Source organism: Ailuropoda melanoleuca, chromosome 16 (genome assembly GCF_002007445.2).
Source record: "Ailuropoda melanoleuca isolate Jingjing chromosome 16, ASM200744v2, whole genome shotgun sequence".
NCBI classification, from domain to species: Eukaryota; Metazoa; Chordata; class Mammalia; order Carnivora; family Ursidae; genus Ailuropoda; species Ailuropoda melanoleuca.
This window is the reverse complement of record NC_048233.1, coordinates 9731385-9758336: the sequence shown is the minus strand read 5'-3', so window position 1 is coordinate 9758336 and position 26952 is coordinate 9731385. Positions and strand designations below refer to the sequence as shown.

Here is a 26952-nt window from a genome sequence, read left to right as displayed (position 1 = left end):
ATTTCAGTAGATGTCAAACCTGTAACCAGAAAAAAAAAAAAAAAAAGAATTGTGTCCTTTATTTGAAAAACAAACAATTACTTCATGAGTCTAAATCTATTATCGCCAAAACTTATTCTTTTCTTCTCAGATTATTTTCGTTAAAAGAGACTAAAGTGATAATAACTATGGTGATTTCTTATACTACTGCAAGAATTCACCCGAACCCCCAATTGTCTAGGGCCCAAAGCTATCTCTGGGTCTTTCATTGATAATTTCACCCAAGAGGTCATTGAAAAATCTGGGTTTGCCCTGCACACTTCAGATTCATGCCCCGTGTCTTAGTGCAATTATCAATAGTGATTCCTTTTACTCTCAAAGTGGTCAGGTTTGGACAATAAATCCTATGGTTACTCTGATTCCCATTCTAGTTTATATCTACAGGGTAATATCCTTGACTCTGCTTTGACTTTGTCTTTGTACCTTCTTTCCATTCCTTAGGCCTTAGGAAAGCATAGATAGGAGTGTGAAAAGAAGGACAGGGAAGCGTACCAGAGTTTCTGCATTTCTACCTTCTGTGTTCTCAATTCTATGAACTCCTTCTATCTAGAACAGATTTGTTTGCTGAAAAGGAATTGCCTGAGCTACAGGCAAATGCTCCCAGAGACTTTTTATCTTCTCTTGATCCATTTTGACCACACATGGAGGATGGCTGCCAGAGAGACATCGCCAAAATTAACATTAGATTTCCTTTATTATAGACAAGAAGCAAGTGGCAGGGTAACTCACAGGTCACAATGCAAAATTTTAAAACACTTTCTTCTTCCTGATTTCTCTTCTGGAGAGTACAATTCAGATTTATCCGGGGGATAGGTGATGGAAGACATCTAAAGAACAGCTATAAACAAACAAACACACAAAGAACCATGAATTACTGCCCCTTTGTACCACTGGGAGCTGATTCAAGTGCCACAGAATTGGATTCAGATCATCAAAATTCCACTCAATAATCGTTTCATTTCTTGGTTCCTTGTTCCCTCTCCCTCAGTGGAATTTTAAAACCTTTGTTCTTCTCAAGCTTCCTCTTAACATCATCACTACACTCTTGACATTGAGCAGATGATAGGCACAAAGAGAAGCCATCAGAGGAGCTAACCCCCGTTCCTCCCGACACCACCATGGCTGTATTGGCAGAGGTTCTGCATTGACTGTGGAGTGTGTTCCCATTCATTCAGGACCCGCCTTTCCAAGGAGCCCCTCCACTCTTTTCCAATTCACCTATCTCTAGCCTACTCTTCTGATCTTTCCCTCTCTGTTGGGCCATACCCTGAAGTGAGTAATAATGCCTTGAAAACTCTTGCTGGTACTGGGAATTTTTTCTTGTGATATAAAAGGCAGCTTGTCTTCCATTAACTTCAGAGAACCTTAAGAGAAAATCTGGAGTTTAAACTTGATTGTGTTGTTTCTTTGTCCTTTGGATTTCAAGCCATTTCTATCTCCTTTGAGCACCATCTTTTCGTTTTTTTTTTTTTGTATATGTGACCTAATAATTGCAGTTTAATAGTTTGCTAATTACTGATTTATTGTCTTGATTCACCTTAGATTATAAGCTTCCCTAAGGTTTATATGTGTAGGGCTATTTATTAGATTCTCAGCATGTAGTCCATGCTGCAGACCTGAGTATGTACCCATATTACTTCATTTGTAATTTGTAACAGTCTTGACAGAGTCATCTTTTAATTGTCAACTAACGTTTTCCTTTTCAACATATCTTGGGCTTTGAAGGTAGGCCAACTAGGCTTTGAGTCTTCGGTCTGCTACTTATTCATGTGACCTTAAGAAATTTACTTATCCTCTATGAACTTCAGTTTCCTAACCTGAAATTTAGATATAATGGAACTGCAGATATTGCAGATTGTTTTGGGCTTAAATAAAACATTTTTTCTGGGTTGTGACTTACACTAGGCATGTAATGAATAGTATTTGTCATTACTTGTATGTACTATTCAGCCTCTTGGAGGGGTTTTCACTGTTAATTACATTATTCTTGAAACTCTTCTCTCCATTAGCTCCCACAGAACCACAGCCTCTTTTGTTCCCCTTCTTTCTTTAATCACTTATTCTTAAACAGTTGTGCTAGTTTTCCTAAAATCCTGTCCCATTTATAGTGTGTATATCTAGGATTCTATCCTTTGGTTTCTTCTTTTTTTTAATCTACTAATTTAGTTTGGATATTATCACCTAATCTAAGATTTTATTTTTGTCAATCAAAATTTAACAGGCTCAAATGCCCCTTGTACGTAGTAAAAGTACATAGTAATCATTAGTAAGTATTTGATAATGACTGTTTAATAAAAATATAGGTGGGCAAATTCTTAAAATCTTCAATACAGTCATCTCCCATTCAGCTCCAACCCCAAAGGCATTTTAGGTCCATGTCATTCTCACAAGCGCCATAAATTTGACCTATTAAAATGTACACTCAATATCAGTCCCAAGCACAAAAATCCCATACATATAACTGATCTTTTTTCCTTGTGAATAAATTCAAGGCAAAAAAACCCCCCAAAATTCTCATAGTCTGCTAACTTTCCTTCATACCTCATATCTAATTACGCTGTGGCATGAAATAATTTTAGTTTTGTTAAATTCCTTAACTGTTTTTTAACTTTTTCTCTTGATTCAGGTGTCTTTTTCTTAAAAGTGTAAATTATCAAAAAATACACTAAACACTGAAAAATTTCCTCCGTGACCTTCTAAGTGTTCCCTTTGCCTACAAGGGGGAAAAAAAAACCCACAATTTTTTAATAATCAAAATATTGAAGAAAACTTGTACTCCACCCAGGCTTAAAGTATTTTCAGTATCATAAGTGGATATACAATAATGAGCAAGGCATGTTTTCTACCCTCAAGGAGCTAAAACTCTAACAGAACAAACAGATGCACTCATAGCTATTAACTAAAAATGTAATGCTGTGAGAATATGAAAGAGAATGACATTGATTGAGTTTCTTGTGATGGAAGCCAAATTTTAAAGAAGCATTGAGGCTGAAACTTGAAAACTGAATTGGATTAATCAAGTTCAATAGGGCCAGAATAATAATTCTAATAAAACTATATAGGGCAAAAATCACAGAGGCATGAACCACATTCAAGTTAATGCTGATGATAAATTCTGGTTGGTTGGAGCATGATATATATACATTAAACAAACATATTGTGCTGGATTGTAAGGGTTTTAGCATTCTATAGTTGGAAATTTGCTATTTTTTTCTACACTCAAATATCAAGAAAAACAACAGCAAAATAATGCTAAGCATTGCAGTACGTTTACCTGATTTGTTTCTTTGTATTTTAACTAATTACCTTAATTAGTATAATGATATGTGATGATAAGGTAAGTCATATGCAGGACTATGCCATGTACATCATGGCCAAGAGTATAATTTTTCATCAGTGGACAACAACTCTAAGGGAGAAGAGAATCCCATGATTTAATTTGTATCACAGGCAATTAAAATATGCCTCACAGAAGGAAATAAATCATTGCTCTCCCTTTCTGATTCTACAAGAACCAGAAAACACAAGGAATAAGAAATACCAAGTAAATAAAGTCTCATAGCTTACCTGTTGTATGGGTCTCACGGACCCATCATTTGAATGATTGTATATACTTGCCATTTGAAACTGTGATAGCAGAATTCCCCAATAATTCTGCTCAAAGGGAGGGAGCAAAGATAAAGGACATGAAGGCCATTTATTAGAAATAGCCAAGGACTAAGGTTGTCACCCAAATTCTCCTTACCTGTATCTTAACAATACCAAAATCTTTCTGTAGATGTCCCCCAAATCATAACACAGACCTGGGTTTGGTTGCAAGTTGTCTTATTGTCCGTATTCATCTGGGCATGACATTGGTTTCCATTTCCATACCACATCCATGACTCTGAACAAGAGTGAAATTCGAAATCTGAAAAACACATGAGGAAAGTCTAAAAAGATATGATACTGATTCACACATAAGCATAATGTGTATGCACAGATATACTATAAATTAGCATATCTATCAGAATTTACAAACATTTGCATTGTCTATTGGCATGACTAACCAGTTACACATTGAGTGAGATGACTGCTTATAACATGAAAGAAGGAAGAGAATGGGATCTGAAATGGAATGGGATTTGGATCTGGGATAATCTGAAGACAGAAGGAAAATCATAGATAGAGAGGAAGAAAAATGATGAAGGGATTATTAAAAGCACTCAGAGAAAAGTTCAATATGTTTGGATTGCTGCAACAAGACCCTAGTCCATCTCTAGTCTACTCATTTTTTTTTTTTACAGAAACCTTATCAATTCCCTGTTTCCAGTGATCTTTCTATAACACTCAGCTTTAAGTGGTCCAATATTTTCCTGTAGCTTTCAGAGGAAAATTCAAACCCTCCCCGTTATCTGTGGAAACACTCGTGACACTCCAATCTTATCTGTTTGTTTAGCTTCCTGTCAGCCATTCACTTTGAATACCTTTAATTTTCTGAGCACCCCATGTTATCCTCACCAATTTTATTGCAATATGCTTCTGCTCCCAGCATTGAATTTTATACCCCACCCAATCTCAACTGTTTCTTCCCACTATATTGTTTCCTGCAGTATATATTTATGTTTATGAGCACTTACTACACTGAATTGTAATTTTCTGTTTACCTGTCTGCTTCTTCTATCATACCATGAGTGACTCAAGACAAGGGATAGTTATTACTGTATGCATAAAACTTTATATTCTCAAAAGTCTTCCAAGTGTTGACACATGGTGTGAAGTGATTTCTTTCTTTTTTCTTTTCTTCTCTTCCTTTCTTCCTTTTCTTCTTTCTTTTTTTCTTTCTTTCTTTCTTAATGAAAGAAGGTAAGAAAGGAAAGAGTAAGGAAACGAGGGAGGAAAAATCAGTAAGAAGCTTTAGAATCTTTCCGAGGGAAAAGGACATGGTTCCTCTCTGAAGAAATTGGGTGAACAGTCTGGCAAAGCCTAGATTTCCACTGTGTTTGTTGTGATTATCATTTATATACAGTCTCATTTGAAAAGGAACGTTGCCTGTTCAGACACTCTATCTTTATCTTCCCCCTTAAACTCTCCAGACAGATTCGTCATTTTCAAAGAGATCTAATGGAAAAACTATCCTCTTTCAGTAACAATGGAGCCAACCCACACCAACTATGTATTCTCTTAGCAAGGATCATAGGGTACATAAAAGCACCCTCACATGAAAGAAAATTTTTATGAAAAACATTTTAAAAAGAAGAAGAAGAAAAAGATAGAAAGGAAAGGAAAAAATTCCCCCTCTTCCCCAAAAATGAATTTTGGAAAGAGGAGAGTGATATTTTAAAATACCCCTCTAATTAATATACTAAGAGGACTCCAAAAGTATTATATACCTAAGGTAAGAACAGGATACAACAAAACCAGAACTCTCAAGAATCATGTAAGATTTTATCAGATTAAAAATATGATTTTTGAAATAATAATCAGTAGGAAGGTCACAAAAGGGATCTTAAAAAAAAGAAAATATAGAGAAATGAGACAATCTACAAATCTTAACATTTGAAGAGATGTCATGGAAAGAACAAGAAATAGAACTTAGAAGTAACAGAGTGCATTTTTCCTAAATTTGAAAGACATAAACTTTCATTCTGAGAAAGCTACAGAGTCCACAGCAAATAAAAAGCACTCATACCCAGAATATCCTAAAATTTCAGCTTCCCCAAATGAACAAAATATCTTAAAAGCTAAAGTCAGGGGTGCCTGGGTGGCTCAGTCAGTTAAGGGTCTGCTTTCTGCTCAGGTCATCATCCTAGGGTCCTAGGATGGAGCCCATGTTGGGCTTCCTGCTCAGTGGGGAGCCTGCTTCTCCCTCTCCCTCTACCGCTCCCCACCTTTCCTGTGCTCTCTCTCTTTGCTCTCTCTCAAATAAATAAAATCTTAAGAAAAAAGCTAACTTCAGGTTATTTTTATGGAATGAAATTACACGAGGAACAGACTTCTTAACAACATTGTTTGCTAGAAACAGTGAGGCAACTCTCAATACTCACTAAGAAATTAATTTTTAACATTTGAATTTATACTTAGCCAAAATAAAGACCTTTACAGACATGCAAGAAAACAACATTTATCTCCCATCTACCCAGTTAAATACCATTACAGCTGAACTCCATTAAAATGCGAGTGCAAAATATAAGTGTAAAAGAAGAAAGAAAAAAGGAATTAAAAAACAAACTGAATCTAACCCAAGAAAGACAGACGAAGAGAGAGAGAGAGAAATTAGTTTGATAAAATAATATTTAAACATACCATAAAGAAACTCAGTCAAAAAAGACAAATGTGTTTTTTATATAAGAATTTATAAATGATTACTGTATCTCCATGTTTTCTTTATTTCAGATATAGTTCAAGATTTTGAACCCAGTAAAATGTCTAGGGAAAAATGGAGGACCTGGTTAGGGATGAGACTAGACAAAACAAGAGATCATCTCACTCACCATTTTTCTTCTCCTTTAAGTCTTCACAGTATGCTGAGGTAAAGTTGTTCAGCTTTTCTAATGTGTTTTCTGTCTTATTTTTGAAAATGATATGCTCCTGTGAGGCGTTATGATACATATTCATGTATTGTGTTACATTTTCCTCCAACTGTTGTATTTTGCTTTGTTCAATATCATTTGCTGTTCTGTTGTTGCAGATGAGTTTCCAGTAATCTATAATTCATATCAGGAGATTAATGACTTTAACATAGTCAAAGTTTTCCAATAAATTATATTAATATTAACAATGGTTATTTAAAAATTTTATGAAATACTTATTTTAAAATGATACCTACATATGTGTAAAATACTTAACTGTATGTACTTTTAGGGTTAAAATTTATTTGAGATAAAAAGGTTTTATGTTACTCAATAGAGACTAGTTCCTTGTTGAAGGAAATGCCCCAAAAAAGTTTAAAAATAAAAAAACACAAGAAAGATCGATGTGAAGCAGAGATTTCAAAGTAAAAGATGATGCAGTTCAGTAGTTAGTTTATAGAAATCATGCTTGTGAGATTAGGAGGCACCATAACATACTGGTGAGCCTATGTGGTGTAATTTGAGTTTCTTGGACAGATAGAACCATAATTTAAGGATGGAGAATTGGTAAACAGCAGTCTCAGGATTAAAAATAACAAATCAGAACACAGGGATCGTGTCTCTAAGAACATCAGAAGATTCAGAACAAACTTCATAACTTCTTCATTTTGTGGACTATTGTAACATATTTTGGCTTTTCTGTATAGGCTGAAGTTAGTTTACCTGAGAACCCTGCAACTTAATAGAATCTTTAATTTTTACTTTAAGTTTTATGAGGATTGAATTAGATAAAATCCCAAAGGATGGGTGCTCAAGAAATGTTAACGATTATTATCATCCTTCTCTTATTTCCTCAGGATGCCTTTGTACTCCCTGTTTTAGGGGGAAAGAGAAGGGGGAGAAATATCACCCACTAGCACCCAGACTCGAGAAAAGATGTTCCCAAATATGGCATGCTTACAAGAACCTTTCAATTATCAAGCAAGTAATTAATAGATATTTAAGGAAACCAATTGTTGTAGGGCTTGGGAATGTAGTCGAAGAATAGAGGGTACCATCAATGTAGCAAAGCAGAGAAACATGAAGTTACTTAAGGCAAAGGGGGCATTAAAACCGTAAAGTGTAAAATGAAATGATAGAGGTACAATCAAGTACTCCCCCCTGGTCACTTATAACCACACAGAACTGGAGAAGTATTTTGGGTTCTCTGGTCTGGAAATTGAGTGTAAACATGATTATAGGACATGATTTGGGTAAAGACTGAATGAGATAGTGAGACTATGTGTTAGTAATTTGAGTTTCTTGGACATATATAACCATAATTTATATGTGAAGAGCTCGGGAAAGCATTAGTACTCAAAAATGTTAAGTAATATAATGTTATAAGAGTATTTAAATTATTAAGCAAAATATTGATATAAATGATATCTACTCTATGACTCCAAAGATATTAATGCATGTTTTTACATTTTGATAGCTTTTGCCTCCTGTTTGCAGATACCAATTGCTTTTAGTTTCTTCTCCTTCTCTATATTTTGAGATTTTGACAATGTACAAGCATTAGATCTTTATTGAAAAAAATATATTTTAAAGTACGTGAGATTCCCTTTTTTCCTAAATGTGGAACAAACTGCTAATAAGAGTGGATTGAGAATTTTCCTTTCCTTATAAAGATACTTCATTTTTGATATTCAAAAGCCTACTCATTCCTGTTTATTCATTTATTTTCTTGAACTCACTCATTTATTNTTCATTTATTTTTTCATGAACTCACTCATTTATTAATTTAATACATTCATTCAGTCAAAGAATACCAAGGATGAATAAGCCATAGTCTATGCCCTTATGAAGCCTACACTATATTGGAGGAAAAAATCACCAATTATTATTCTATTGTCAAGAACAGTTATAGAAGTTTTAGGAAAAAAATAATCATTTGGGAGAAATTATCTTTTAAAAGACATCACCATGAAACCAGCTCATGTTCACCTGAAATTGGTGTGATTCCTGAAAGAGAATAATGGGGTATTAATGAAGGAATTAGGGAAAAAAATCAAGTGTGATAATGCCATTTTGAAGGATGTGTGCATTAGAACGAATTGGACAAGAAGAAATGCATGAAGAATGGAGAATTTGCATTAAATATATGAAATCATCATGAAAACACTCAGGCTATAATTAGTTGTATTTTTGTTGTATTGATTTCACAATTTCTAGAAAAAATAGGCTTTACATTACTATCTTTAGCACTATTCTGCCACGAGTAGTTGCCCCTGAGGGAATTTGATACTAAAATATTCTCAAGACAATAATTAATATGATATGGTCCTACAGTAATGAAGCATTTTCCTCTCTATTAATCTGTAAATATTATATGGATAGGCCTCAGGACTTGGATTCATTTGCAATGTGCCTGATAAAACCAATCGATAGGCTCAGAGAAAAGTGGAAACTTACTCATCAGGCCCAGGGTCCCCAGGCCAGCCAGTACCACCAGGTTCACCGTCATCGAAATGAAAGCAACAGTGCACCACACTTTGCACTGAGTGCTATGTCCTATGAGGAAGCACCAATTCAGAAAAATGACATGAAGCAACACATTTTATGTTGTTTCCTCTTCCCCTAACCCCCTCCATCCCCTGCCCCTTATGTACAGGAGTACTGGAATTTTTTTTTAGTGAAAAATTTGCTTGCAAAGTCAAGCAAGTCCTCATTTATGTTCAGCCAACTTGAATACATCTTAACATTCACAGCTAACACTGAGAATGCATAATTCCAAGTAAATGTGATCATAGGACATATTTTGGATGCTTTCATGGACACTCTATTATTTATATTTTAGCAAAGTTTTTTTCCCCTTGTACCTTCCTCATCTTGCTATTTCCTCATCCTTCCCATCTCCAGGAAATCAGTTTTGACCACCTGATGGATATTCTTTCCTAATTTTTCTATGCTATAGTGAGATCTGTTATTTAATATGATTTACAATCCATTCTCTGATTAATCTTTTCAGGTTTTCTCTTTAATATGTTATTAGGAAATCATCTACTTCCTTTAGATTATCACATTTATTGCCATGAAGTTGCACAGGTTATAGTCTTACACATATTTATTCTCTCCCCTGTTTAAGTTACATATTTAAACATATTCCTTTTTAAAAAAGATTTGTTCATTTGTTTATTATTTTAGAGTAAAGAAAGAACATGGGGGTAGGGGGGTGCAGAGGGAGGCAGAGAGAGAGAGAGAATCACAGACTCCCCACTTAGTGGGGGAGCCTGACTTTGTGGTTGATCTCAGGACCCTGAGATGACAATCCTAGCTGAAACCAAGAGTCGGATGCTTAACTGACTGTGCCACTCAGGTGCCCATGAATTAATATCTTATAATTTTGTTTTCTACATTTTTCCTTAATTTGAATACTAGATTCTTTTTAATGAAACCATTCTTCAGATTAACTTTTCTCTTCAAAACCTTTCTATTTATTTATTTAAGCTTTTAAATTTGTCAATTCTTTCTTAATTTCTTTAGAGATTTTAAAATACATTACGGTGAGTTATTGCATCATTTCTCCTTTGATCATGAAAAATTGGGGTGATAAATCTTTCTTTCATAGTTTTAGCTGTTTTCAAAGAAACATTTTCCTTTGCATTAGATTCTAAGTATCTGTAATTTTGTTACAGATAAATTCAGACTCTCCAACATAGATTTTTATAATACCTTTATTCCCTTACCTCTTCTGTCCTAACACTGGGTTTTGTTGTGACAGTTTAGTAAAATCTGTTCTAGACTATTCTTGATTTTCTCTTGCAGTGTATCTATTTCATTGCAAAAATAATTTAGCACTTTCATTATTATAATTTTCATTATAGTCATTCCATCATCAGCTATTTCTTTTTGACTCACCCCTAAATGTCCCCTTTCTTTGAGATCTGATTAATTCCGTGTATGTCTGGAAATTTTCTTGAATATTTTTCTTAGACGAAATATGTGATGACATTTTATATTGTTAGAACGGATGAATTAAATATTTTCTGGATTCAAGATAAGTGAATGGCAGTTTTTTTCCCCTCCATATGTATTCAGTACTAGAAGAGGTCTAATTTTTCTTTATTTATTTCCTTTTTTATATCTGTTCTTTTTCCTCTTTGTGAAATCTTATTTACGTATTAGATCATATGGATAAATTATCTAAGCCTAGTACTTTTCCTGATTTAGAACTACAGAGGACCTTTTTTGCCTGTCTGTTCAGTTTACATATGAATCACCTGAGACCAGAAAGATAAGCAAGTCCTTGTTAGACCACACAAGAAGGTTGGTACAGCCTTTCTGCTATGGAGTTCAATAACCTCAAGAGACTAGTACCTTTCCCAAGGATGAAGGAGGCCTAAATCTTCCCCTAAGCTTTTTTTTCCCCCTGTGAATCCCCAGGCTCTTAACCAGCACAGAGGTAAACAAGTGCATCACCTCTTCTCTTCATTGGAACCCCATAAGAGTTTTAGACATGAACATACTTCCAATGTCTTTCCTATTTCTGGTTCCATTTAGGAGGAGAGGCACTTAATAGTAGAAAATGGAAAGGAAGGGCAGAATAAAATTGCATTTGGGCTGACTGAGATGTTGATTAAAAATCAGTCTGGAATTAATCTTACAGAGAGAGCTCATTCTTTTACCTTTCTTTTTTTTCTAAAAATTCTAATAAAATATAAAAGGAGGATAAAGAAGACATAGATTCAAAATAATGAGAAAGAAATCCACAGAAATGACATTTAAGAAGGTGGATAACAGAAGTTACTAGTAACTTCAGGGACCCTGGGAAAGTGAACCAAAATCAGCAATGAGAAAATAAGACACATGAGGATTCTCACTTAAGAATCCCAAAAGTTCTGTGAGTTGGTGATAACGTCCTGCTTTATCATTCCAGGTGGAGGTGTGGGGGAAGCCTGAAAACTGAGCAAGTACCTGAAAGTCTACATATGATTCAGACAGACTCCCCTCACCTTTTATTTTCTCCCCCATTTCGTACAACTGAGTTACCCTCTGTGAGATAATAGGACATATATCTATATCTGTATCCTTATCTATATGTCTATCTATCTGCTCTGCTTCCTGTCACAGATATTTTCCTAAGTGATAAGAACACTAGGAGCATCTCTGCTTCTAATATTTGATCTTTGACTCTGCTCCTGACACAAGGATCCTAAACCCTTGTAAATTCCTATGTGATAAGAGCCCCAGGAGCATCTTTTGTTCTTATTTTTTAAAAGATGTATTTATTTATTTGAGAGAGAGACACACACACACTGCACACACATGAGTGGTGGAAGGGGCAGAAGGAGAGAATCTTCGAGTAGACTCCCCACTATGGGAGGAGCCTGAGAAAGGGCTTGATCCCAGGTCCCTGAAATCATGGCCTGAGCTGAAACCAAGAGTCTGACGCTTCACCGACTGAGCCACCCAGGCACCCCAGGAGCATCTTTTGTTCTAATGAAGTGAGTCTGAGTGGGCTTATGGATGGGCTCCTGGATGAGAGCCGGTCACTGAAAAGACCGAGCCATGACAAGAAGCTTGGAATTTTCAGCCCCTTCCCATTCTCTTGAACAGGGAAAATGGCTGATGAAACCTCCATAAAAATCCCATAAGTATGAGGTTCAGAGAGCTTCCAGGCTGGTGAACATAACATCAGGAGAGTGACACACCCCTGCTCAGTACCCTCCCAGACCTCACCTTATGTATCTCTTTATCTGGATGTTTATTTCTATCCTATCTCATATCCTTTAATAAAGTGGTAAATGTTAAGTGTTTCTCTGAGTTTTATGACCTACTAGGGCAAATTAATTGTACCTGAAGAGGGGATTATGGGCAACTTCATTCTGTAAACAACTCTGACAGAAGTTGTGGGTAATCTTGGGTCATACCTCTTACAATTGTCATTTTAAGTAGGGTGGGAGCTGTCTTGTGAATGAGCCTTTACCCTGTGGATCTTGACACTATCTCCGTGTAGATAGTTTAGAACACAGTTGAATTGTAGGACACACATCTGCTGTCACAGAGAATTGCTTGATGTGGGAAAAAGCACCACACATTCAATGACAGTGGTATCAGAAGTGAAGTGTTCTGTGTGAATAGTAAAGGCCACTCATAGGGGAGAAGCTCATGGTAGAGAAATGTTTTTGTTTTTGTTTTTTTTCCTACAATAGGTGGAGACTGATGTTTCCCTTAACACCCTCACCTAGTCATTCTGAGAGAAGTCTGTCTGGGGCAGAATATTGGAGGAGTCCTCTCCAGAGCAACTAACTGGCCTAAGAGGAGAAATTAAAACAAACAATCAAACACATACAAATATTGACAATGGGTTTCTCAGTGAACCACTCAAGTACATGAAGGCTATATATAAACCCTCATACACACTGAGGTCCTACTCGACTAATTTGGCATCACACTCTTTTTTAAAAAAATATTTTATTTATTTATTTATTTGACAGAGAGAGAAAAAGCACAAGCAGGGGAAGCAGCAGGCAGAGGGAGAGGGAGAAGCAGACTCCCCACTGAGTGGGGACCCCAAGATGGGTCTCCATCCCAGGAACCTGGGATCATGACCTGAGCCGAAAGCTGATGCTTAACTGACTTGAGCCATCAAGGAGCCCTTGGCATCAAACTCTTATATGAGTACAGGCAACCAAATATTATCGGATATTTGAAGAAAGCTGCCAACGTGAAAGACTGAGAAAAAAAATGTAGAACAGAAAATGACTTTAGAAGAAGCAAAGATAACACAATAAGAACAGTTAAAATGTTCTGTAAACTAAAACTCATTTATGATAGAAATGGAAAAATGGGAAAAAATTTTTCAGTTTCTTATAAATTTAAGCATACCCATCTAATCCAGAATTCTACTCCTATGTATTTATCTGATAAGACTTTTTTTTTAATTTTAAAGTAGGCTCCATATGACCCTGAAACCAAGACCTGAGCTGAGATAAGGAGTTAGACACTCAACCGACTGAGCCACCAAGGTGTCCCAACCTGATAAGATTTAAAAAAAAATGTGTCTATGCAAAGACTTGAATATCATAGCAGCTTCATTTACACTAGACCCAATCTGGAAGCCACTGAAACGTCCATNTAATTTTAAAGTAGGCTCCATATGACCCTGAAACCAAGACCTGAGCTGAGATAAGGAGTTAGACACTCAACCGACTGAGCCACCAAGGTGTCCCAACCTGATAAGATTTAAAAAAAAATGTGTCTATGCAAAGACTTGAATATCATAGCAGCTTCATTTACACTAGACCCAATCTGGAAGCCACTGAAATGTCCATGTACAGGTGAACAGAAAAACATTTTGTGTATTCATAATATGGAATACTACTCAGCAATGAAAAGGAATTAACGATTGATAACATATAATATGAATTAATCTCAGTAACATTATGCTTAATGATAAAAGCTAGTCATAGTAGACTACATGCTACTTGAATCCATTTATATAAGATCTGGGAGCAGACAGAATAGTGTAGGATGACAGAAAGTAAATCAGCGATTACCTGGGCCTACAATTGGTGGTGGGGGCAACTTACAGGGGAAGTTTTTTTTGTATTTTGTTTTTACTTTTTGGGAACACTGATTAAGAAATTTCATTATAGGGGCACCTAGGTGGCTCATTCGTTACGTGTCTGCCTTCAGCTCGGGGCGTGATCCCGGCGTTCTGGGATCGAGCCCCCATCAGGCTCCTCCACTGGGAGCCTGCTTCTTCCTCTCCCACTCCTCCTGCTTGTGTTCCCTCTCTCGCTGGCTATCTCTCTCTGTCAAATAAATAAATAAAGTCTTCAAAAAATATTAAAGAAATTTCATTATAGAAAATGGATGCATCCAATATCCCCAAATACACTTGTAACAACAGACACACAGGAAACACAAATAGTTGCTACATCATAGCCTTGTTCTTTCCAAAGGATAAAACATCATGCATAAATGGGATGTGGAGGTTGAAAAAGAGAGAGTGGTTAGAGAAAGAAGGTACTGTCCTTTTGATTAAAAGACACACAAAATATCTTTTTGGGGTGACAGAAATATTGTATATCTTGATTTTGGTGGCTACAGAGGTTTATATTTGTTAAGTACAATAAACTATACACTTAAGTGGGTGTATTCATTTATATTTAAATTATACTCCAATAATGTTGATTTGAAATGCAAGTTTTAAAACCTTCAGAGAATTAAGATTCAATTTTGTATCTACATCTAAGAATAGAATATTATATTAGAAGACTTGAGAAAACAAAAAGAGCTCATTGAAAATAAAATGATATCAGGAACATGTTTGTACTAGGCAAATTAAAAGATAATTCCAGAAAATCCATGAGGGCTCCTGGGTGGATCAGTTGGTTAAACGTCTGCCTTCAACTCAGGTCATATTCCCAGGGTCCCAGAATCGAGTCCCACATGGGGGAGTTTGCTTCTCCCTCTACCNCCCAGAATCGAGTCCCACATGGGAGAGTTTGCTTCTCCCTCTACCCCTCTTCCCTGCTTGTAATCTCTCTCTGACAAATAAGTAAAAGAATCTTAAAAAGAGAAAGAAAGAGAGAAAGAAAGAAGAAAGAAAGAAAGAAAGAAAGAAAGAAAGAAAGAAAGAAAGAAAGAAGAAAAGAAAAATATCCATGTAATAAAACAGAAAGATGAAATGATGAAAAATGGAAGGAAATATGGAACTCCTGGGTGGTGCAGATGATTAAGGAACCGAGTCTTCATTTTGGCTCAGGTCATGATCTCAGGGGTCCTGAGATCAAGTCCCATGTTGGGCTCCATGCTCAGCGGGAAGTCTGCTGCAGTTTCTCTCTCCCTCTCTCTCTGCTCCTCCTCCTCCTCTCTCTCTCTCCAAACTAACTAAATAAATCTTTTAAAAAGAAAAGAGAAATGGGGGGAAATAATATTATAAAATAGGAAAATAGGAAAAATCCAGAGAAAGATGAAAACACTGGGGATGGATGGAGAAAATAAAAAGGAGATGATTTCCCATAAGTAAAGGATATAAATTTTATCACCTTTTGTTTATCCTTCTTATTTCCCTTCTCAAAAGTTTTCTGTCTTTTATCTTTAAAGATAATCTCTAATTGTTATGCCCCAGTGTCTCCCACAATGCCCTTCTTAACTTTCTCCTTGACCCAGTGGCTGCATTTATTCACAGAGGGCTTACCTGGCACAGCTCTGCTCTCTGCCAGCTCAGCTGTGCTCTCAACTCCCGCTGCTCTATTTTCAGCTTCACCATCCATCTCGGTTTCAGGCCCTTCATGATTGTCTTTAAAAAAAAAAAAAAAGTCAGTTTTCTCTAGTCTTCTGTACTTCCTAACTATCCAGATATTACCACTATTTCTTGGTATGTTTCTGATTCTGATGATACACATTTTAAATAGACAAACATTGGGGTGTCTTGGTGGCTCAGTTAGTTAAGTGTCAGACTCTTGATTTCAGCTCAAGTCATGATCTCAGGATGGTGAGATTGAACACCTTGTGGGGCTCTGTGCTGGACATGGAGCCTATCTGTGGTTCTCTCTTTCCCTCTGTTCCCTCACCCCATGCTCACACACTCTTTCTCTCTCTCCTCCTCTAAATAAATAAGTAAATAAATAAATAAATAATAAATAGACAAACACTGTATGATCTTTTACAAAAATAAAATTCCAACAACCTACCCTACTGTATACAGAAAGATAAAATTGTTTTATAAGGAAACATGTATTGGAGAATATGTAAGAGAATGTAAATTGCATCTCCCAGTTTATAAGCACCCTAAGTCAGTTGCCTACGAATGACAAGTATGTAATACTTTTCCCCAGTACATACAGTGCCTTTGTCAATATTGTAGACACAGAGAAGAGGACTCTATTAGGGGGAACTGGTCCCTAAACATTATCCACTAACCTGATGCCTCAAATTATATAACCAGAGACATGTTCCTAGAAGTGATTTTTCTTCCTTGTTTGAATATAAAATACTTTGGGTAAATTTATAAAGTAAAAATTCCATATATATATATGTGTGTGTGTATATATATATGGCATAATTTTATAGTAAGATCAAAAAGACTTAAAAACAAACACAAAAGAATAAAAATAATGAAAATAACAAAATACAAATAACAAAACATAATCCCAGGGAAGGCATAAGAAACCATGTATCCTATATAATACAAAATTTTCAATAAATACAATTTTGATATTCCCCCCAATTATCTTCCTGTTTGTTACCGCTAACATCCTAGTAATTGAGTTGCTGGATAAAACAGACTGGAATTATGTGGTCTGCGATGACATTATGTACAGATAATGAAACTTCAGTCTTATTCCTTCTCAGAAAGAAGTGAATGTTTACCACAACATCACTGACTAGGATCCCAGGGTGCTATAAATCTCATAGCATATGTCTATTTTATATCTTTCAGCAGTTGAATAAAAATCCTAAAGTTATGTTCATGCTATTACTGTTTTTCCTTCCAGTAATAGCCTGTATGTGACATCATCCTAAAATGTCTAAAAAACATAAGAAATGCTAGTTCGGTGGCACCAGAGATCTGGATTTCCAGAGGCTTAGACCTCCGTCATTATTTCATTGTGTTTTGTTTTCCACAAACTATGATCTTACAAACTAAATAAGACAGACAGCACTAAGCTCTGGCATAGTCACTTCACTGTGGACTGGCACTCCGTAATCAAAATCGTAGAAATCTAGCAGCCTTGAGTTGAAGGCAAGGAGAACTCACCAGAGTAGCTAAATAGTTCTCTTCTCTGGTGTGTCTCATCCTACATAGAGGCTCTTACCAGTTCTCTGGAGACTGTAACTCTCCTCGGACTTCTTCGACTTGGAAGCATTTGGAAATCGGAGAGTAGCATAAGTCACTTCTTCAGGCATACTGAACAAATAAAGCACGGTGTGTCACTGTGTGTGGTGCATGTCTCGCTGGACCTCACAGAAGCTGCACTTGTGGCATGACCTATGCACGCGGAGACTAAGTTCTGTGACCTAACTTTGTAAAAACCAAGGAAAAATATAGTGTCAGAAAACAGAACTGATCCACTGAGAATTTCAGAATTGCTTTCTTCTCACCTCCACACGCATCTCTTATCTTTCTTTTCTTAACTTCCTCCAGTAAACACCAAGTTGAAGAAATAGTCCTGAGAGAAAAATGTAGGTTTTAAATATAAACATTTTTTATTTTTCTTTAATTTGTGGAAAATGACAGTGATCTCCAGACTGGAAGGTCTTGTGAAACAATACAAACAAAAGTACCATGATTTCTGCATATATAAAGTTGTTAATCAGCAAGTGCCTGTAAGAATAGTGTTATAATCCAAAGCACTTAACCCACTAACTCCCAGAAAGCCACAAGCAAGTTAGTTCTCACCAAAACATTGTTCCCTTTCTTTTTCCTTCCTGTTTTTGTGGACTGAAAAAGTCTTTAGAAGTTAAAAGAAGAAGAATATTGGGGCCCTGGTTGGCTCAGTCAGTTGAGCGTCAGACCCTTCATTTTGGTCAGGTCATGATCTCAGGGCAGTGAGATCAAGCCCTGGGTCAGGCTGGTGTGTAGGGGAGTGTCGGCTTGAGATTCTCTCCCTCTGCTCCTCCCCCCACTATCTCTAAATAAGTCTTTAAAAAGAAGAAGAATATTAATAGATCAATACAAAATCAAAAAAGTGATACTAAGAGAAAAAGCTACATTTGAGCTACACTGAATAGAGATCTTCCCCTTCCCCCCTCCTACCCTCCCCCACACACAGAACAGCCCCTGAAAACAAGGGAAATATAGTCTAGAGGTGGCAGTTCTTTCCTAAGACTGTATCCATCAGGTTTGGATCTGATTTCTAATAACCTGAATTTTGGGAGGGAGTTAGGGTGTATATGTGCATTAACCTGTTTTATAGACTGGGGAGTGGTGAAGCTCAGGGAGCTCAAGTGCCTTGGTCACAGTCCAGCAGAGATTAGTCCGTAGAGAGCATTCCCAGCACCCTGAATATCTAGCATAGTGGCAAACGCATACCAGATGTTCAACCAGTATCTTTAAATGGGTAAGTTACTAACTCATTCAGAAATAATCATAGTATTGCTCAGTGAAAAGCAACTGTTAAATACTGTTATTAATAAGAACACCGTTATTGACTTTTAAGAATGACTGGAACATTGTGCAGTGGGCACAGTGTCTGGATAAAGATGGAGTAAAATCACAATACTACAAAGGCAGAAATCAAGGAATATTTAACATGGTGTCGAGAAAGAGAATATATATCTTTTCAGGAAAACCACGTTCTGATACGTAAACCTGGACAGAATGAGAAAGACTAAAGACTCCACCATGAAGCTCAGAATTTTCACTGACTGTAATTCGCTCTGGTGCCACAGACGTTTCTCCCATCCTCACAAATGTGCCTTTGTCAGTAAGGAACTACCTGAGGGGGAACTATCATTCACTCTCCTAATCTTCCTTCTGAAACCTGAAGTAGTAATGTGTCTCCTAAATCTTAAGGCTCAGATTTCTTCTCACAGGTTCAGATTTTCATCCCACTCCAGTCTGATCATAATATCCTTTGTCTCCATAAATATAAATGCAGTGCAGTTTATTTCATAGATGGTTTCTGCCTATTTAACTTTGAAAAATAAAATGAATATTTTTACTTGAGAGTTCAGGAACATTAACTTATTTATGTATTCATTTCTTTATTCAACAAATTAATCGAGTATTTACTATGTGCTATGCATTATTCCAGAGCAAATGACAGGCTCGTTTTCTTCCTTAATGTAGTTTACATGCTACAATTCACATATTTGTTTGTACATATACTTATATGTTAATGTTTTATGTTATTCATTCATGGATAAGTAATACAATGTAAAGTAGCAATAGTGCTATGCGTAGGAATAAAACAGGGAAAAGGTAGGGTGGCAGAGGAAGGAGAGGAGGCTTTTATGTTAAACAGGGTACTCCCAGAAGGCCTCTCTGTGGAGGTATCATTTGGCACAGAGAATAGTAACAGCAAAAACATCGTTCTACAAAAATATGCTAATTTAATACTATAATATTTATCATCTGTTTTAGTTACTGAAATCATGATTCAGAATAATGTTTTTAAGTGAATTATTTGCTCTTTCATTTAGAGGTTTCAGGATTGTTAAATTTCCCCTTTCTTTCCAGTTTCATCATCATATGTTCCCTCTTTTCAACTTCTGGGCCAAACTCGATCCCATGGGCAAATCTGACCAAGGAAGGAAATATGTCAAGTCTGTGTCCTCATCTGTTTTGAGTAAGAATTAATTCAGTTCTCTGTCTCTGGACCCACCGGTCTAATCCCAGTAACTTGATACACATAGACTTGTTGGGTGTGTTTCAGTATCAACAATGCTTTATCCTGAAACCCTGAAACAGAGCCCCTTCATCACTGCTTATACCCACACGGACCAAATCACAAAACACCAGCTGAAAAAATAATAACAATTCAGCAAACAGAGACAGAAACCCAAAAACTGACAGATGTAGGACCTGGTTAGCAATACTCTTGAGAGCAGTGACAAAATGTCCCAGGATGAACATTGTAACAGCTCTTGAATAATGCTAGTCCAGAATGGAGTAGGAGGACTGGAGACTCAGGGAAAGATGACTCTGAGAGGAAAGGACACAGCACAGAAAATGCAAAATGGCAAAGAATCTAAAAATCTGGAGGATTTTATGGAGCCATCACTTCATATAGATACAAAAAATAGAAAAAAAAGAAAAAAAAAGTTTTTTCCTTACGATGAGAACTCTTAAGATTTATTCTTTGAACAACTTTCAAATATACCATGCAGCCATTTTTAAGTCATCATGTTGTACATTAGATCCTTAGTATTTATTTATCTAATAGCTACAAACTTGTGCCTTTTGGCCCCTTCATCCAATTTCTCCTTCCCTAACTCTCTGTCTCTGTCTCTGGTAACCACAAATCTGATTTTATATATATATTCCACATGTAAGTGAGATCATACATTATTTATCTTGTCTTTCTCTGTCTGACTTATTTCACTTAGTCTAATGGCCTCAAGGCCCATCCATGTTGTCATAGATGGCAGGATTTCCTACTTTTTTTTTATGATTGAATAACATTCCATTATACACACACACACACACGTATCAAACTTCTTTATCTGTTCCACTGTCAGTGGAGACTTTGGCTGTTTCCATATTTGGGCTATTGCAAATAATGCTTCAGTGAACATGGGGCATAGTGTTTTCATTTCCTTCTAATACGTTCTTAGAATTGGAATTGCTGGATTACATGGTAGTTCTATTTTTAATTTTTTGAAGAAACTCCAAACTGTTTTCAACAGTGGCTGTACCAATTTTCAATCCTACGAACAGTGCACAAGTGTTTCCTTTTCTCCACATCCTTGTCAGCATTTCTTACCTCTCATATTTTTGATGATAGTCATTCTAGCAGCCATGAGGTGATATCTCATTGTGGTTTGATTTCCATTTCCTAATAATTATTGATATGCAAATGGAACTCTTATACACTGATAATGAGGATGTCAAATTATACGGTGACTTCAGAAAAGTATTTGGTAATTTCTTAAATTGTTAGGCCTATACCTACCATCTGATCAGTCACTGCACTCCTAGATATTTACCAAAGATAAATAAAAACATGCCCATAGAAAGACTTATGTATAAATGCCCTTAGTAGTGTTACTTGTTATAACCAGAATAACTTAAATGACCATCAGCAAGTGAACATATCCAAACAATGGGGAGAGTACTCAGCAATAAAGGAAATAAACTGGTGATATAAACAGCAACTTACAATAATCACAAAGAACCTATTCTGATGAAAAGAAGCCTAACAAAAAAGTGCACATACTCTATAATTCCGTTACTCAAAATTTTGGAAAATGCAAACTAATCTATAGTGACAGAAAAGATGTCAGTGGTTACAAGAAGATAGGGTGGCAGAGAAGGTTGAGGAGGAGAGAATGTACATCGGCACAAGCAAACTTTTGAGGGTATGGATATATTTACTATTTTGAATGTGATAATGACTTCATGAGTTTATACATATGACAAATCTTAATAAATTGTTAACTTTAAATATGTGTAATCTATTCTGTATTAATTATAACTCAATAAAGCTATTATTGCCAGAACTTTTTGCAGGATATTAGTTTATTGAGAGTTATTTAAAAGTCTTAAAGAAAAGGAAAGCTATACCACGCTCTTAGATTAGAATACTAAATATGTAAAATGGTCAATTCTGAAATTTACTTAAAATGTGACATAATAGGCATCAAAATTATACTAAGTAGTTTACATAGTTATTGATAAAGTGCTGCTAGAGTTCACTAGAAAGCTTGATAGGCTTTCACTTTCAGCTACAGAGAGTAGGTTACATTAAATCAGATCTCTCAACCAAAGCAACTCTAAGAGATAGATCAAATACCAAAATAGCTGTTTGGAGACGTTGAATATCAACTAATTCAGCCAGACTTTATGGATATCAAGATAGTGCCTCTAGAGGGAACACTTTATGATAACTCTGACATTCATATTTCCACATGAGTGATTCCATTTTTGCTCAGGGCTAAATACCAAGCAGAAAGAAACAGCTCAAAGTTTTAGATAGCATAGAGAAACAAAACTGGAGTCCAGCAAAAAACAAGATAATCAGGATTTAAGGAGGCAAAGTAACAGAAAGAAAAGGAACTACAGAGAAGGGAGTCTGGTATTCTGAGTCACTTTTCTCCTCAAAGTGTATCTCTTCAAACCATCAGGTGTAGGGCATAGGGTCAAGAAGCCAAATGAAAATAGTAGCAAAGAGCCTTAGAAAATACATAGAGCTGGGGCACCTAGGTGGCTCAGTGGGTTGAGTGGCCAGCTCTTGATTTTGGCTCAGGTCATGATCGCAGGGTCCTGGGATCATGCCCCACATTAGGCTCTGCACTCGATGGGGAGTCTGCTGGAGATTTTCTCTCCCTCTCCCTCTGCCCCGAGCCCCATACTCTCTCTAAAAAATAAATAAATAAATAAATCTTTAAAAAAGAAAAAGAGAAAGAGAATACCTAGAGCTTATTAGTCTCATAGTGTGGCAGTAACAATAAAAACAGAGTTCTAAAGCTGAGACCTATAAACAACATTTTGGAAGAGGTACCTTTTGGAGCACCTGGGTGGCTCAGTCATTAAGCATCTGCCTTCAGCTCAGGTCATGATCCCAGGGTCCTGGGATCGAGCCCCGCATCAGGCTCCCTGCTCAGCAGGAAGCCTGTTTCTCCTGTTTCTCCCTCTCCCACTCCCCCTGCTGGTGTTCCCTCTTTCACTGTGTTTCTCTCTGTCGAATAAATAAATAAAATCTTAAAAAAAAAAAAGAGGTACCTTTTGAAGTAAAAATCAGAGGGATATCACTATTTACAATTACTGAAATACAATCTTAGACATCTCAATTCCAGATTAGGGCAAAGTGATCCTCCCCTATGAAAAATATCTGTCAAAAAAGAATTAAATCCATTCTGAAGAAAGATAGCATCACCCATATCTTCTACAGATTTTCATTCTGTAGGACAGTAATTGAGTGAAAAGTATCCAGGCTTCAGGACCAAATGATAAAAGAACAAGAGAAAAGAAAAAAAAAAAAACAAAACAAAACAGAAAGAGATCCAGGGGAGAAGTAGATATTGATGTTATTAGGCATAGACTTTAAATTTCTTTTTCATTAACAGATGCAACAATATTGGTTTCAAGATGGGGAACATTACTAAAGAAATGGGATCTCTACAAAAGGATCACATAGAAATTCTGAAACTGAGAAGCATAAAAACAAATTAAAAACTTGATCAAAGGGTGCAAAAGGTACATAGAATTAATTTCTATTGACTTAGGTAAGTAAATGAAAATTATTCAGATGGATACAAGGAAGGGAAACAAAAAAGATTAACAATTTAGAAGAATGTAAGAAATCTGTGGAATAGAGTAATAAATTTTAATAGGCATTTAATGGAATCTTATAACAGGAGGAGTAAGAATTTGTGGTAGAAGTATTATTAGAAGAGAAACTTTCTAAGAATTTTCTAAAAGCATTTAAAAAGTACAGATTCAAGAAACTTTGTAAATCTTAAGCAGGAAAAAGACAAACAAAAAACAAAAACAAGAAAATCATACCAATATATATCAATAAGACTACTGAAAACAAAGACAAAGTCTTAAAAGGAGTCCATAGAAGAGAGAGATAGATTGTCTTTAAAAATAACATCAGTAACACTGACAGCTAAACTTTAACAGAAATGATGTGTTTAGTAATTGTTTTCTGTAGTAACAAACAATCTCAATATTTCAATATTTTAGAATCACCTTTCTTACTCTCTGCTTTGGGTTACATATGCCTCTGCGGGGCTCTACTAGCTTTGATTATGTCTTTCTATTTTGGGGTCCAGACTAAAGGATCAGTCCCTTTTACATGGCAAAGGCAGAAGCAATAAAGTAAAGCAAAATATACAAGGGCATTTAAAATCTCTGATTGACACAGCATACACTAGACCTGTTCATAATTCCCTGACTAATCAAGCCACAGCTAAGACTGACAGTGGGCTGGGAAATTGTACTCCAACTAAGGCCGCGGGGGGCAGGTGGGGCTCTATTACACCCCTAAGTGGAGGGAGCAGAGAACTGAGAGCAGTATAATCTCACATAATGGAAGCTCTCAATGGTGTGATTAGATTTAGGCCCCCAGATAATCCAGGATAATCCCCACACCAAGATCCTTGACTAAATCACATCTGCATCCATCCTTTTCCCTTATAAAATATAACATGTGTGGGTTCTAGGGATTAGGACCGAATATCTTTGGTTTGCTGTTTTTCACTCTACCACAATCTGGAAGGGGTAAAATTCCAAGCGGTCCTGTTCATCTGGGTTCCACAACGGAACTATAAAAAGGGAGTTTTAGGAGAAGCCCATGGGAATCTACCCCTTTGTGGAAGCTGCTGCCTAGAGGGGAAATGCTGTCTGTGAGGAAGCGGTTGTCTCTGGAAAATGGTTTCTTCACAAAGGCCACTGTCTCTCAGGAACCACTGTCTCTGTGGAGGCTGCTGCTTTGTGGGTCTGGGTCACGCACCTGTGGGTAGAGCTGGAGGACCTGTGGGTTGGCAAAGAAAGATGAAGTAACTGGGTGTGAAGAAGGGGGAGATAGACGATGATGGGGGGTCTCCCGGCGCTTCAGCACGAGCCCGTCCTTCTGTTTACTTCAGCTTCCTTCTGAGAGTGACAATCTGTGCCTCGGTTTTACCTTCCACTTATTCCGGGAGTTCCCCTCATTGCCCAGGGAAAGGGATTCTGGGAAATGTATTTCCCAGACAGGAATTTTGGTGCTAGTTTGACCACAGAAAAATCCAGCATATTCCACATTTCGTATTGCCAGCCTTTACTTTCAGCCATTTTGGTAGGTGTCCTGGTACCTCACAGTATTTTTATTTTCAATATGTTTCTGGTGAATAACGATGTGCAGCACCTTTTATAGACTTATATGGCCATTTGAATATCTTCTTTCATGAAGTGCTGCTTCAAGTCTTTGTGCCCATTTTTTAATTAGAGCTTTTTGTTATCGATCTGTAGGAGCTGATTCTATCCTGACTGCTAGTCCTGTATAAATTTGGATATGTGTGTATTGTACTAATTCAAACCGAGCACGTCTTTCCAAGGCTACAACTTGCATCTTCGCTCTCTTAACACTGTTCTTATTTTGAAAAACGTCTGATTTTCCTAGGTTTTTTATTATTAGTATTTATTTCATCCTGTTTAAGAAATCTTTGTCTGCCCTAAAGCCATAAAGGTATTCTGTTATGTTTTAACTAGAAGCTTTATGTATTTGTTTGAAGATTTATTTATTTGAGGGGCGCCTCAGTGGCTCAGTGGGTTAAGTGTCTGCCTTGGGCTCAGGTCATGATCCCAGGGTCCTGAGATCCAGCCCCAGGTCAGGCTTCCTGCTCAGTGGGGAGTCTGCTTCTCTCTCTCTTTCTCTCTCTGATAGAGAGAACGAGTGGTAGGAGAGGCAAAGGGAGAGAGAGAATCCCAAGTAGACTCCCTGCTGGGCTCGGAGCCCTAGAGGAGTTACAGGTGGCCCTACATGGGGCTTCTTGTGGGGCTGGATCCCACAACCCTAAGAGCATGACCTGAGCCAAAACTGCAAGTTGGATGCTTAACTGACTGAGCCACCCAGGTGCCCCTAACTAGAAGCTTTATATTTTGAATTCTCATAATTAGCTCTATGATCCATTTTAAATTAATATTTATGTATGATATAGGGTAGATATGAAGTTTTGCTTATTTCCATGCGGATATCCAATCGAATCAGCTCCATCTATTGAAAAGACCATCACTTTCTACCTCTAACGGCAGTGACAATTTTTTTTTAATACATAAAAAAGGCAATTGTATGCGTCTATTTAATTTTTTTTTTTTGGACTACATCTGGTCCTATGGATGTATAACTATTCTGGTACGAAATCAAAGTGTTTTTATGATTACAGCTTTAAAGTAAATCTTGATATTCAGTACTGTAATTTCCCCAAACATTCTTCTTTCCAGTGTTGTCTTGGCTATTCTAAATCCTATGCATTTCTATGTTAATTTTAGAATTAGCATGTCATTTTTCAAAAAAAAAATCTATCTGATGTATTCAGGGATTGTATTCACTCTGTAGGTAGATTTGGGAGACTTTATATCCCAAGAATATAGAGTATTCTAATTCAAGTATATGGTTAACTCTCCACTTATTAAGGTTTTCTATTTTGTCAGCAACACTTGCAGCCTTGGTTTCCCAGGAAGCAGATTCTGAAATCAAGATTATGTGCTGGGGGCTTATTAGGGAGCATTCGTGGTGTTACCACCTGCACAAGGGAGCAGAAGGAAGCAAGATTGGGCAGAAAGTTTTTCGAATTTTATTACATTTATTACTATTTTATTTTTGGATGTTCTTATAAATGGTATTGCTTTTTTAAATTTTTGTTTACTGCTAACCTTCAGAAATATAATTGATGTTTAACATTAAGATATTTTGAGACTTTACAATAACCTTGATAAAATATTTATTCTAATAATTTATATTATTTATATAGAGAATATATATACACACACAATTACATCAGCTACAAATAAAAATGTCTTATTTCTTCCTTTCTCATTTTTTATATTTTTAAATTTATTTATCTTGCCTTATTTTACTTCTAGGACCTCTCTAATAGACAGTAGAGGTTACTGAATAAAATAATTGATAAAGACCATTCTGATCTTGTTCCGAGCTCAAAAGAATAAATATTCATTTTTTTACCAAAAGCATGATGTTAGGTTTAGAGTTTGTTG

The 26952-nt window shown here is 36.4% G+C and overlaps 1 protein-coding gene across 1 annotated transcript; it reads right to left on the bottom strand.

Moving 5' to 3' along the window:
• Window positions 1-25: 25 nt before the first annotated feature.
• Window positions 26-26652, bottom strand: LOC105240231. Its single transcript, XM_034646404.1, has 8 exons — window positions 17691-26652; window positions 17405-17496; window positions 15784-15885; window positions 9048-9146; window positions 8580-8597; window positions 6513-6725; window positions 3843-3949; window positions 26-877 (listed from the first exon to the last, which is right to left on the bottom strand). Exons 2-8 carry the CDS (start codon window positions 17493-17495, stop codon window positions 569-571), a joined length of 939 nt encoding a protein of 312 aa, XP_034502295.1. The 5' UTR covers window position 17496; window positions 17691-26652; the 3' UTR covers window positions 26-568.
• Window positions 26653-26952: the final 300 nt, after the last annotated feature.

What these genes read in the sequence shown, in the direction of transcription:
- LOC105240231 (XM_034646404.1), bottom strand. Translation starts at nt 17,495, where the DNA reads ATGCCTGAAGAAGTGACTTATGCTACTCTCCGATTTCCAAATGCTTCC. An exon ending in TTACAGTCTCCAGAGAACTG is followed by an intron (nt 15,886 to 17,404) that starts GTAAGAGCCTCT and finishes TTTTTTTTAAAG; the next exon opens with ACAATCATGAAGGGCCTGAA. An exon ending in CTTAAAGGAGAAGAAAAATG is followed by an intron (nt 3,950 to 6,512) that starts GTGAGTGAGATG and finishes TGTGTTTTTCAG; the next exon opens with ATTTCGAATTTCACTCTTGT.